We start from the raw sequence: 14,642 nt of genomic DNA on the forward strand, positions 1-14,642 counted from the left end.
ATTTGTACAAATAATATAATATTTCTAAAAATTGTAATACATAAAATTTTAAAAATGTTATAGACATGTACATATGATAAAAATTTATTTGTAACATACCAATTTAAATGTAAATATAATAGAGAAAAATAAAATACAAATATAGACTTACTAATATGAATGAGAATTAAAATTTTAAATTTTGAATAGAATTTAAATATTTTATTTTATAGCTTATAGAAGTTGAACGCTTATTAAATTTACATTTTTTTATATATATATATATATATATATATATATATATATATATAAATTTATATATATTGTAATATTATATTATTGGAAACTTTTGGTGGAAAGTAGGTGAGAAAAATCGTATTGTATTGTCTATATTATATCGAATGCTTTAAAAATAATTCCAATAAATTATTTTAATTTTAACGTACATAATGGATGTAAATAGGAATATAACACGATATATATATATATATATATATATATATAATATATTGAAAAGTATAAATTAAAATTAATTTGATAAATTTAGTAGAGAAAACTTGTATTGTATTGAATATGTTAGCTTTGGTGTATTCCCAAGATGGGGTGAATTGGGTATTTAAAAATTTCCTCCTAAGTTCAACTGATCTAACAATAGTATTACTCAACCTAGGGTCTTTCTATGTAATTATAAACTCAATCATTCACAATAGTAAAATACAAACATTCGTGTGCTGGAATTTAAAATTCAAAAATTAAAAGCACGCACAAGAAATGTTATTGGGGTTCGGCCAACTATGCCTACGTCCACACCTCTAACTCGCAACAAGATATGATCACAATAATGTTCAAGAGTATTCTAATCAATTTATTTCTTTGAAACAAGTTATATCAAATCTCAATAATGAATTAGAGTTTCAAAGATGCTGCAACAATCTTTAAATCAATTCACTAATATTTTCTTCAATGAAATATGCTCAAGAGTTGTTTAAAAGAATAATATAGATTGTTAAAAATATTTTACACAATAAAATCAAGTTATAGAAATCTTTGCAATGACAATGCAAAAATCTTTAAGTTAATGAGTTTTTCCCAACACTGGATTTATCAAATAAAAATTTGTGTGAAAACTCTTGCTTGACTCCCCAAAAATGATATCAAACAACTAACTAAACAAATGGGAGTATTAGCACTATCTAATAAATACAAGGACAATCAATAAACTCTCACAATATCAAGATGTATCAAGGGAATGAATATTTGAGAGTATTTTGGGCAAAATGAGATTTTGAGATAGAGATGATTTTTGCTAATAATTTTGGCTAATCTCATACTAATCCTCACAAATGAACCCATATTTATAGACAAGAGCCAAAATATAACCGTTTAGGACATAGGGGTCATAATTAGAATTGTTTAAAAACCAATTAGGAAAATTAACCCCGTTTAATTATTTTTTAACCCCGGTAAAAATAAGTAACCCGAGAAGATTAGGGTGGTTGAACTTTGGTTCGGTCGCTCGAACATAATCAGTCAAAAAAGCCACTATTGAAGGTTTGGACACTTGAGTCTAGGCTCGGTGGGTTAAACCAATGTGAGAAAGTTTTGGTGTGCGATTCGGGTGCCAGAAGATACGTTTGGTTAACCGAACTGTGGGGTTCGGTTGCCCGAGGCCTATTTTGAACTAAAAAGTTTAGCAGCCCGAGTTGTTGAAAAGTAACCTTCTAAGGGTTTGGTTGTCCGAGGGAGATAGGTTCCTTTTAGGTTCGGTTGCCCAAAGCCTAGTCAAACTGCTAACTTTCCAGCAGTTTGGGCGCCCGAGGTGAAATGAACCCCTAGGGTTCAGTCGCCCAAGCTCTTGTTTAGTCCATTTCAAATTGATCCCCTATTTAACAAGATATTGTGGGGATATATTAGTGCATATGGGTGGGGACCTAAAGTCTCACTAAGGTCTTTTCAAGGGCCATTTTGAGATAGTATCAAAAATTTGGCATCGGTCGACCTTCTGGTGCCCTAAGGTCATTTGGTCCCTATGGTCAATCTATGGTCATTTTTTAGCTTACAAAACCTACATGCATGACATGCAGAGATTATTACAGACCGATATAAATTATTACAAACATAATTTAAAACGTAAATGCATTTAGAATAGGAATCTTCTTCTTCTTTCTTCTACTCTTCGGATTCTCCCTCGACTATGGCAAGATTATGATCTTTAAGTCTTTCAGGCTTCCAACAATCCTTTCTCATGTGTGTGTACTGAAATAATGACCTGTTCAAGTACTAGACACATACATTAGTAATTTGCAGTTTGTCATAATCAAAACCAAGGATCGGACTCAAAAAGTGAAAAGAATATTTTCAGAATAATTCCAATAATTTATTCTAATTTTATGGTATTTATTAATGTATATAAATAAAAAAAAATGTAACATGGTATATGTTACACGATAAAAATGGTGATGACCTGCGGCGTTGCTCTCCAACTTTCGATGACCTTAAAAGGATGAAAACAAAATAGGCTTGGAGGACTCGGGGTGTACTCCAGATGATCACTCCGATGCTTAATTAAGGGAATGCTTCGAAGAGGTTGCATGCAACAATAAGATTGGGTTAAAAGTGAGTTACCTATGCTTGTTTGCATTACCTTTCTTTATAATGGCGAAGTTTGAACCTTGGGGTGATCCATCATTATGACGTGGGGGCGTGGATCGCTCTGGAGGTTTACAGCGCCAACGTGGATGTCTCCCTTCATTATTAGCTGAAAGTTAATTGCTCTTACCAGAACATTTGACTTGGATAATGATTGCTAGGTTTTGATTTCTTTTTATAAGCTGATATACTTAGGGCATATTAGTGTATATATATATATATTAATATATTTTTTAATAATATAAATTAAAATTAATTTTATAATTTTAGTGGGTGTAAATATAAACCAAAGATAAAGAAAGTAGAAACTAATAATTCAAATTAATTTTACAATAAAAAGTATTAAGAAAGAAAGTGATGGAAAGTTGTTGAGTTGGACCCATTAAAAAAATTTATTTTAATAAAATTCATTTTGGGATTTTTAAATTTTGTCTCATAAAAGAAAAAAGGGAGTTTAAAAAATAATAAAACAAATTATTGAAGCTACGAAGAGAGAGAGAGAGAGAGAGAGAGAGAGAGAGGAGTTGAAAAAATAAATTAAAAATGATTTTAAAATTTTAAAATTAAAAATAATTTTAAAAATTTAGTGGGGCCTGCATGCGAAAAGAAAGGAGTTAAAAAAAATTAAAAATTTTTATTTTTGAATAATATAAATTAAAAATAATTTATAATTTTAGAGGAGGTAAATATAAATAAAGATAAAGAGAGTGGGAACTAATAATTTAAATTATTGTTATAACTAAAATACTACAAATTAATATGATGGAAAGTTGTTGAGTTGGGACCTAATTAAAAAAAAAATAGTGAAATCCATTAATGTTAGAATTTTTAATTTTGTCAGATAAATTAAAGAGAAAACAAATTAATAAAGTCTCACGGGTCCTACCTCCACTCGGAAAGGAATAAAAAAATTAAATTTTTAAAAAATAGTGGGGCCCATGTGAGGGCAGAACAATGAGGCGGGGGGGGGGGGGAATGAGAGAAATAGGACGAACGAAATAAAAAATCTTCTTACGAAGAAAACTTAGCGCCACATGTCAATGCTGGGTTGACTCTATATCAAGATTAATATAGGTATCGATGTATGTGTGTGGGAGGGGGGAGTATATGCATGAGATGGCATTCAATGTATTTATAAGTATATATATTTATACCTATATATAGGTGAATAATATACAAGTATTCATATTAATATATATGTATAAATGTGTGTGTGTGTGTGTGTGTGTGAGAGAGAGAGAGAGAGAGAGAGAGAGAGAGAGGGGGGAGAGAGAGAGAGAGAGAGAGAGTCTGTATTTGGCATTTAGTATATGTATGTATCTCTATAAAATGCCCCAACCTAGGTCTTCCAAGGACCACTGCGTCTCTCCTTCTCCACCTGCACTAGACAACAGGGGGCGGGCTTTATCGGACTAATGACTGGCCCCACAGACCAACACGTGTTCTTTTCAGTGTGTTTAATTTGTCCTCACACAATTCCTGAAAAACTTCCCAGAAGGTCAAACATCTCAAGATTACTCCAAGCTAAGCATGCTTAATCGTGGAATTCTTATAGGATATGGGTAGTGACATCAAATCATTTTCAATTCTTTCTACCACGGGGTATGACATTGGTATATTATTGAAGAGATGTTAATATTTTCACTGCGTAAATGATATAAAACCACGTATAGGTAAATGGAACACGTGGCACCTGGACCCCACTTGGCGGTTTCGACGCATCACAAGGTGATATCAAGGATATATTTTAATAACACTCTAGTCCCTAGTTTCAGGTTTGGGGCGTTACAGTTTACCTCGTGGAAGAAAGACTTAAAAGGATTAGATGTTGTTATCCATATCAACAAGGTACACCTTTCTTTTTTGGAGCTTTCCTATAAGAACTCTATGGTTAAGCGTACTTAGCTTTGAGTAATCTTGGGATGGGTGACCTTCTGAAAAATTTTCTAAGAAAGTGTGTGAGTGAGGACAAAACACATTGAAAATAACATGTATTGGTGTGTGGGATAAGTTATTAGTTTGATAAGGCCCGCCTCCTATTGTCTAGTCCAGGTGGAGGAGGAGAGGCGCAGTGCTCCCTGACTAACCCAGGTTGGGGCGTTAAACTATATATAAGTATATATGTGGTATACATGTATGCATATATAAATACCAATATGTTTGGATGTATATGTATGTATATAGGTATAAATGCATGTAAGTAAATATAAATGTGTAATATATGTTTGTGTATGCATATTTTTGTTTCTGTGTATGTACGTGAGTTAGTGCATGTTTCGTCTCGTTTTCATTTGAAAATTCAAAAAACATGAAAAATGTGAAAATCTACAAAAAAATAAAATAAAAATAGAAGTTTACTCCATGGTTCTCACAAATTTTTTTATTTTTTATTTTTTATAGAAACTAATGATGGGATAAACGGGAGAATTCTACTGTGTATAGTATTTTCCTCTCCTTATCCCTAAGCATGGAACGAGTTCTAACCTTCAAAAATCATATGATTTAAGAAGGATTAGGGTTTGTACTAATAGAATTAGACCGCCGGAACCATATTTCGTTCATTTAGCATTAGTTTTCTTTTTCAAAAAAAATAATTTTAAAAATCCCAAAAGAAAAGTGCTTTCGTAGTGTTTTTTTTTTTTTTTTTTGGGAAAACTTATGATCAAGTCCTAGTTTTCAAAAATTTAGGCATCTCGCAACATTTTTAATTCAAACTCAACTTTTCAAAATCATTATTTTGCCAATCGTTTCAAACACTAGTAATATAATTCCACTCTCCCTTTTCTAAAACTCTTGATTTTCTAAAGTCAGTATAAGCTTGAAGCTTTTCAAACCAACTATTTTCATTATGTATAACCATTATCATCATCATCATCACTATGTTTTCATCAAAACCTAGGGTTCTAAGGTCAACCCATTTTTAATCAATACCCATGACTTCTTGAAGCCATGTTGAAGTGCTCAAACACTGATTTGATCACTATATGAGCAAAAGGGGTCTTTCATCTTTCATTTTCTGTTTCTTTTTTTTTTTTTTAAGGCAACGCCTACATAATTGTGGTAACCTTTCTTCAAATGAATATTGTTAGGGTTTTTGAAAGGCACGACTGATCATTATTGAGATGATTAATTAGTTAATCACCTCCCCTAAGCACAAATATAATCTCGAACTCTAAATATGGTTTTCACGAACCTTTTTTTAGGAGTTTTTCTTTATTTTCCTTATATTTTCAACAAAATAAGGTGGCAACTTCGTGTTTTAAATATCCTGCTTTACTTAGAAAACAACTTTTCTTGTTTGGGTACCGCCATTCCTTCTTCATCGTCACCCTGGATAAAATTCAACATCGACAACTTGGTGATCGACTTCGCTAAGGAAACTTAGAAAGATGAGTTGTTTGTATATGCTGCCTTCCTTTTGTTTGTTTTCAATAATCATGTGAATTGCTTTTGTAGTTAGCCATATTTCATTAACTTTAATTACGGTGTGAATTGTTGGTCTTACAAGGTTTAACATTTTGTTTTGATACTAACAAACAAGTAGAACTTAATATATTTGGTTAAGTGATGTCTTTTCTGGATTCAGTGATGAATGTAAGGTTAAAGAATTCATGAAAGCTTATATTTTAAAGAATGATGATTATATCAAGCTTAAGGAATGGATTAAAATTTGAAGATCATGAGAGCAATTGATATTAAAGAAAAAACTTCAAGAATAAAAGTTTAAGTGATCAACATGGAAAGCTCAAAGATCAATGAAGCTCAAAGTCCAAATTAGTGATGAAAGATCAAGAAATATAAAGAATTGAAAGCTCACATCAAATTCAGCATCATTAAAGCTCAGTAATAAAGAGAACTCAAAGTAAAGAAGAATCAAATGAGCCTTTAAGACAAGCTTTGTAAGTACTTCAAATATGATTCAAGTACGATTTTTCATTTTGAAGCTCATTAGGCAAAAAGAATTAGAGACCTTAGTTTTAAGTCTTAGAACTAATTTTTTTTTTAAAGAAAAACAAATTGAGATTCCAAATCTAGATAAACAAAGAAGAGAGAAATAAAAAATGTCTTGAAATAAGAAATAAGTGTTTTCCAGGCGACTGACAGCACATGGGCAGTCAACTTCCATGTTAAAAGATCTTTAATAAGAAGACAGTAGCTTGACAAACGACTATCTAGTGCTTAACTGACAATTCTCAGGGTAAAATGAGATGACTGTGTGTTTTGCCAATCATCTGCAACTCTTCTGAATGTTTTATTATATCAAGTTGTTCAGTGACAGGCGCCTGACTGTTTGGTGACAGGCAACTGCCACCTTACTGGTTATACATTTTTAACATGGAAAACACTAACAGCGGACTACCAGGGTTCTCATGGTCATTTGTCACGCGGCAAATTTCAAAATACTCAACGGACATATTTTTGAAATATCAATTACTTGAGGCTCAAACTAATATAAAACTTGGACCCTACTCCAAGTAAACTTGGTGAACAAGTTAAATACATTTCTACATCTATAAACACCCTCAAGTTACATTGATTTGATAACCAAGAATTCAATTTAGCAATCAAATTTCTCTCAAGCAATCTGAAATTCTAAAAGCTCTCTATTGCTCACATCTTGCTGTAAATTGGCACAAAGTTTACTGAAGTCTTGCTGATTTTCTCACTAATATTGTGCTTCAACTATTAACTCTTTTATCTATTGAAAGAATCATACGGTAAAAAATTCCTAGAGCTTCAATTTGAATTGTGTATTGTGAATTTTATTGAAGTATATAGTTTTGAACTATACTAATCAACTCTTTAAGGAGCAATTCTTTCTACATCTACTTGACTTGTATTTTGTAGATTGACGATTCCAAGGATTTTTTGGATCATTGGTTAAGTAAGGGGATATTTCTTAGAGAGGCAGGCTCTAGCTTAATAGAAGGAGTGACCGAACGAGGGTATATCATTTGGAGAGGTGGGCTCTAGCTTACTCAAGGAGTGTGTAAAAGTTTTGTTCCACCTAGTAAAGGAACAGGTTTAGTTAATCCTTTGGTGGTTTGCCAAAGGTGAGGACGTAGGTTGGGTATAAGCCGAACCTCGTAAAAATTGTGGTCTCACTCTTTCTTCCCTACTCTTTATTTTTCAGCAAAATTTACAAACTACGTGGATGCTTTATAAATCTCTGAATTCTGAAGTGTTTGGTTGTTAAATAAACTGGAAGATAATTTGTTTTGGTTTGATCAGCATTGATTGCGAAAACCGAAAGGGACTACGTTGGTTGATCATCCTTAACTTATTAAACTAAAAGTTTATTTAAAAGTTGAACATTGGGAAGGAGTGTGTTTGTGGATTTTGACACAGGGCTTATACATATTCAGCAAGCTTTACATATTGATACAGGGCTATTGTTACAAGAATCAAGTGGTTGGTTATTTTATGTTGGTTGTGATTAATTTGAATCAATTTTGTGATTGTGTTTGAAGTGTATTTATTGTTATAACTCAGAAGTATTAAATTGAAAATAAAATTTTTAAATCCCAATTCACCCCCCTCTTGGGAAGCTATCCTAATTTCATGTATTTGTTTGTCTTGTAATGTAAATATGTTATTAATTTGCTTTTTAATATGTGTTTTCTATTTTTCCAAATTGGATATTCCTTTACTTTGTAAAGTTATCTTATTTTTTGCATCATTTTATTTGCATTCATTCATTTGCTCCCTACACACACTTGCACCAACATTGCATGAGTTATATACCTAGACTTTTGCCTATTAGGATTAGGAAAGGCCAAAAGTAGTAAGGCCTCCATGGGGCATTGTCCTCTGTATAAGCCTCACAAAAATCTTTTCACTCAGACTAATCCCATTACACTCAAAGCCTATAATGGGTGAGGATTGGAGGCTTTACTAACCTGCATTGGAGGCTTTATCCCTAACATTTATAGGCTAGAGGACCAAAGACAAAAAATTAAGATGTCATGCAATCCAAGTGAGCATGATGACTTCACAACCTCATTCATATTTGTATATTTTACTTTTTTTTGTTTACATGCTAACTTCTTCCTATCGGTGTATTCTCTTTTATAATTTAGGCTCTCTTAGGCTTGTTTGTGTTTAGAAAAATCTCGTCACATACCTATTTATCCTTCAAGTCTGAGTCCCAAGTATGGATATGCCAATATCACAATAGGGCATAAAGTCTCACACTAATGATCAACAATTTGAAGCGTTAAAGAAAACAGTGCTGGAAATCGACTTGTTAAGCAAAGGCAAGGTCCTCTTCCACCATCAAAGACACCATGGGTCTCCTTACAATTTGATGACCAAGTTGCACAGGATACCCATGTGGATCAAGGAAAACCTCATAAACAGAGTGGGTAGATGAAAAATAATACGGAACACATGGGTGTCATTAAAGAACAATTAAGACTAGCCTAAAACATGCAATATTTGGAATCAATAGAGTTTGAAGATTGTCGATGCCCATTTTTTACCCAAAGGTATTTTATAGTAGTCAATGGGCTTAAGAAAGTTTTAAGCCCCTTTAGGGTGACTTAACTGCCATTCAAAGCCTCTTAAAGGCTTCTTAGGGCTTTAGTTGTGTCTCAAAGGCTGCTAGGCCTATCTAGGCTTCTTTGGATAGAAAATTCCTCGATGCAATTCTGAAAACAAATGAAGGTGTAGATTTCTTGTGGAGAAACAAGGTAGAAACCTTCTTGTGTAAACTTGATCTGGAGAAGGCTTTTGATCATGTAAATTGGGATTGCCTTAACAACATTATGAGTGTCATGGGATTTGGAGAAAAATGGAGGAACTGGATTAAATGATGCATCTCAATAGCCTCCTTCTCAATTTTGGTTAATGGATAAGCTACTGGATTTTTTAAGAGCTCAAGGGGTCTAAGGCAAGGCTACCCGCTTTCTCCCTTCCCCTTTGTGTTGGTTATGGAAGCTCTTTCACAGGCGATCTCCAAAGTCGTGACCAAAACTTTGTTGCGGGGAAATAAATAATCATAATTTTTCACACTTTATTGCTTTATCCCATCTCTTATTCGAAAACAATACTTTGATCTTCTGCAATAACTTTTCCTCCGATTTCAATAATTTGCAGGCAATTCTCTTTTGTTTTGAGGCAGTTGCGAGATTAAAAGTAGCTATCGGCTTATCAAAAAGTTGTATCTTTCTAATTGGAGCCCTCGAAGGTGTAGAGAAGAAGATCAAAATTCTCAACTACAATCTAGATACCTTTCCCACATCGTACTTAAGACTTTCCATAGGAGTCAAGTCGAATGCTAGGTTTATTTGGGATATAGTGGTGGAAAAAATGCATGTCTTTTGGTGAAATGGCATACAAAACAAGTCATTAACTAGTTATATAATATTGATATGTGTAATCCAGTCTTCTTCTTTGATTTTTGATTTGTTGGAGATGTGGCTCATATTTGACTGGAACGCATGCATCGGGAAAACATAGTGAAGCAATGAACAAGGGAGAAGTTTGTAGGAAGAAACCATCGATGGTCTGGTCGACGACATATGACCGTCGATGGTTGCCCTCAATCGGTTGATGGTTTCAGTTCAGTCTGCAGGATTCAGTACTCAGCTCTAAACCGTCGACAATTTAGCTGAAACCATCGACGATTTCATTCGACGCTGATCAAGGAATTCGAATCGGAGATCAGTAGATTGAGGGTATTTGAAGGATTTTCCTCCAAGATTTGATATAGGAGTATTGTAGATAGTATCTAAGTCTCATGTACGCATAGGATTTGCATATATACATTATTTTGTTATCCTAATTTAAGCTTGAACAATCTGATAGTGAAAAATCAGTGTCGAACCACGTAAATCTTGTGTCTTTGACTATTGTTTTGCATTTATTCTTTGTGTGATTGTGATTGTTTGTTCCGTATATTCATCATTGAGTGTTTTGCATCAATTGTTTCAAATTAATCCGAGTGATGTGAGGTTTTCACTACGCATTTGGTATCAACGATTGGTATCAAAGTGCCATTGTGCACAACATGATTGCATTATTAATTTTGTCATTAAAATTAATTGCATTATTAATTTTGTCATTAAAATTAGAGCTTCTCTGGAGTGGAAGTATTTAACTCATGCAGGAAACAAAATTTAATATGCATGCACGAATAGAGGGAGCTGGGAATGTACATCTCATGGTGATGAATGACATGTCTAAAACAGAAGATCAAAGTGAAAGCAATCTTTAATTTCCAATAAAAATTATATTAACTAAGTAAACATCACTAAGAAATGATCCCTTCATTTTGCACGAGGAAAAATAACTTATTCAACAATATCCCACTTATCAAAGCAAACTAATATCACCGTACGTAACACAGGAAACAAGCTGTTGACACTTGCATAATAACCACACACGCGCCTTAAATAAATAGCTGTAGCTCTCAAATCAAACAAGCTTAATTAAGTATATAAACTTCAGGTGCACTTGAATCCGGAAGGGGTCTTCTTCCCACAGGCGTTGAGAAGCAAGCCCAGCGAGACAGGAACATTCAGGTTGATGCCCAAAATGTTTGCCTTAATGGCAGTGCAAAGGCAAACAGCTGCGTCAAGATCGGCAAGGCCGTTAAGGAGACTGCAGCATGGAGTTACGGTCCTTACGGATGGGTTGCCCACCACAGCATGGATCAACCCATTGAGCACATCAGCGCACACACCCAGTTTTAGGGCATCATTAGGGCACTTGCCCGAACCCGAGCCTGATCCCGATCCCGAAAAAGAGCTTGGAGGCGGAGATGGCTTTGGCGTGGGCTTGTTTGGACTTGAAGGCGGAGATGGCTTTGGCGTGGGCTTGTTTGGACTCGAAGGCGGAGATGGCTTTGGCGTGGGCTTGTTTGGAATCGAAGGCGGAGATGGCTTTGGCGTGGGCTTGTTCGGACCTGGGCAGGTGCCACAGCCGGAGACAAGGGCACAGAAGAGGATGTTGAGGATGACGAAGAGAGCAACTGAAGCAGAGCTCTTGGCCATGTTTTAAATAACACAAATACGTACTAGCTAGTTGAAGAGAAGTGAGAATTGAAGCTAGTGCCGTATTATTTGTGTGGGGATGGAGGGAATAAAGGTGAGGTGTAGCCTGTAGGGTATTTATAGGGTTTAAGGGGAAAGGGTGATCTATTCAGTTAATGTAAACGGGAAATAACTAAGTATAACACGGAGTTAAAAATGGGAGGCAGCCATGTGAGACCTTGGGATTTACATAGCTGGCAAAACCAGGAGATCGTTACATAAACGTTTGGATGTTTCTGTGGTGGGGATCGGCAAATTTCCATGTTCCCTGCTGCATCATTAACTTGTACGTATTAATGCAGCCAATATTGCAGCAGTGCACCCACAGATATGTGATGCATTATCATCCATTCTTTGAGCTGGAAAGAAAAATTGTTGATTAAATTAACTGGGTACGCATTCACAAGATGGGACTCGTAATTTCCTAATGATCTTTTATCGACTGTGGAGGATCAGTGGCAGTGGTTGAATTAAAGGAGCCCATGAACCCCATTTCTGCTTGACTGGTGATGCATGGGGTGCGTCACATTGCGTGGACGCCTCTTCTAATAAATCACTAAATAAACTAGTTTTTGTTTTCGAGGGAAAAAAAAAACTTGATTTTTCTGTGAGTTTGATTAAATTTGGTCTAAGATATACGCAAGGCATGTCGGTAGACATGTCGGTGCACTAGCCGTCTACTGAAATTTCTTTCACTAAAATGCATCTTTGCATTATTTTTTTTTTATTATGTAAACTTAGTGATAATCGTAAAATAATTAAAATTTTAGTTTAGTTAGTAATATTACTAACACAACTTATTAATAAGAGTGAATTGATATTTTTATGTTCAAAAATTAATTTTTAATATTTACTAAAATTACTATCACACTGTTTAAGGCTTTTTGAAGTACAATAATTATTGATTGTTACATAATTAATAATATTATTAAAATTAACAAGAACTATATACAATTTTTTATGCATTATAATTTATTATTGTCAATAAGAAGATAATAATGATGAATTCTGTTAATAAGAAATTCTAATAAAAACATGAATATTTTTATTAGGGGATAATATTTAATGAAAAATAATTATCATATATTGATAATAAATTATTCTTAATAATAAATTAATTAAATAATTTTGAATTGTGTTATTTAGAAAATATTAACTAGCTAATACTATTAATTTAATTATCAATATTAATTAAATTAATAAATGCAGTAAAAACTAAATTCATTTCATTTAATTAGGTAAACAAATATTTATGTTCAAAAATTGATAATGACTGATCATCTTAACTAGAAAATATTAATAAAACTATCAATTTAACTACTTGAGATGGCATTAAAAAAAATTAATAGTCACATTTTATGTCACTATTTATCTTATAGGTTCTTGTCAATAATAAAATGAAGTTGAACTACTACTTCTTCTAAAGTTAATAATATTATGAATAGAAATAAAAATAACATTTTATTTTATTAATTATTATAAAATGTACTCTTTTAATTAGAAGATAATGACAAAGAATAATGCTAATGATTAAAATATTAATTAAAATAATGAATTTAAGGAGATAATATTAACATAAATAATTCATCATATATTATTTTATAATTTATTATAATATATTTATTTTAATTATTTATTGATGGGGATCAGCATGCCTTATCCCTTTCTTTTACCGATGTCGTGACACATGGACAGCCCCTCGATGTCCACTCCTTTGCTGACATCGTAACACGCGGACAACCTCCAGACGCCCACTTTAGTTCATAATTGTTTTATAAGAACCCATGAGATTTAATTGATTTGTTCTTGCTTGGATATTTTGGATTTAATTTTTGCTCGGATATTCCATTTCAAGACTAAGTAGGTATCAGAGCTAAGGTCGAGTTAGGCAAACCCTCTAATTCCCAACATCTTCATTTTTTTTCTCTCGCCGAATCGATGTGCACTTTTCTCTATCACAAACTTCCCATCTTCAAAAGAGTTAAACAAAAAGGTTGTGGAAATTTTTCTTAGCTTTCTTTTGGTACCAAGATCGCCCTATTAGGAGTTCTATAGAAAAAGTTATGTCTTAAATAATGAAGGGTGTTCGCGGGTGAAATTACCCATCCATTAGCAGCTTGCAAATTTCAGAAGATTTTTCAGAGCGTCTCGATCAGGGTGCAATCATGACACCATGAGGTGCAAGCAGATCTCTTGAACACAGATGATTTATAGAGTGCTTCCACCAGGAGTGTGACAGGGAGCCTTGAATTGCGACTTAATTGACTATGCCGCCGTTTGGACACCAAAATAAGCCAATTTAAGTTCAAGATCCATGTGGCCCCCACACGTTTTTGTGGGCCCCACATGGATTGAGATTCCTTTTTACTTTTATTTAATGTTTAATATTGCAAGACAATTTGCTTGCATGCATGTGTTTGCTCCTAAAAAGTTGTTCTTAGTAAGTTGTGTGTGTTAGTAATTTGTGTTCAAGTCTTTAATATGTCTAGTAAGTTGTCATAGTTAATTAGCATTTCTCCCTTGCTTGTGTGGGAAGTGCAAGTGTATTTATTGCCTTGTCTCCTCCTCCCTTATGTTAGCTTATATATTTTCATTGTAAGACCTGGAAAAGCAACTGATATTGATATTGAATTGAAAAAGGGATTTCCTTTGTGATGCTTGTTAGCTTTGTCCAATCCATGTGATTGTGTAGTGAGAAGTTACATCATTCTCCCCAGAGATCAAGTAGTGAGAAACCACTATTCTATCTAGCGACTCCATTTCCACGTATCCCAGACTCATCAAACGACCATCTCCATCATACACCCACACAACCATTTTATATACATAGTAGTTCCACTTCGATCATTACATTTCGGACCTTGTTCTAAGGATTTTATGGCAGGATTTGAGTTTGTGTGAATCATAAAAAGTCATCTAATGATTTCATTGGTAAGATTGATATTTTCATAAGCCCTTAACCGGTTGTGAACTCTAGTT

At 33.6% G+C, this 14,642-nt stretch overlaps 1 protein-coding gene across 1 annotated transcript; it reads right to left on the reverse strand.

Moving 5' to 3' along the window:
• Nucleotides 1–10,812: 10,812 nt before the first annotated feature.
• Nucleotides 10,813–11,708, reverse strand: LOC131164180 (14 kDa proline-rich protein DC2.15-like). Its single transcript, XM_058121176.1, has one exon. The coding sequence runs from the start codon at nucleotides 11,622–11,624 to the stop codon at nucleotides 11,076–11,078; it is 549 nt and encodes a 182-aa protein (XP_057977159.1). The 5' UTR covers nucleotides 11,625–11,708; the 3' UTR covers nucleotides 10,813–11,075.
• Between the last annotated feature and the right edge of the window lie 2,934 nt (nucleotides 11,709–14,642).

Source organism: Malania oleifera, chromosome 9, assembly GCF_029873635.1.
Source record: "Malania oleifera isolate guangnan ecotype guangnan chromosome 9, ASM2987363v1, whole genome shotgun sequence".
Taxonomy (NCBI): domain Eukaryota; kingdom Viridiplantae; phylum Streptophyta; class Magnoliopsida; order Santalales; family Ximeniaceae; genus Malania; species Malania oleifera.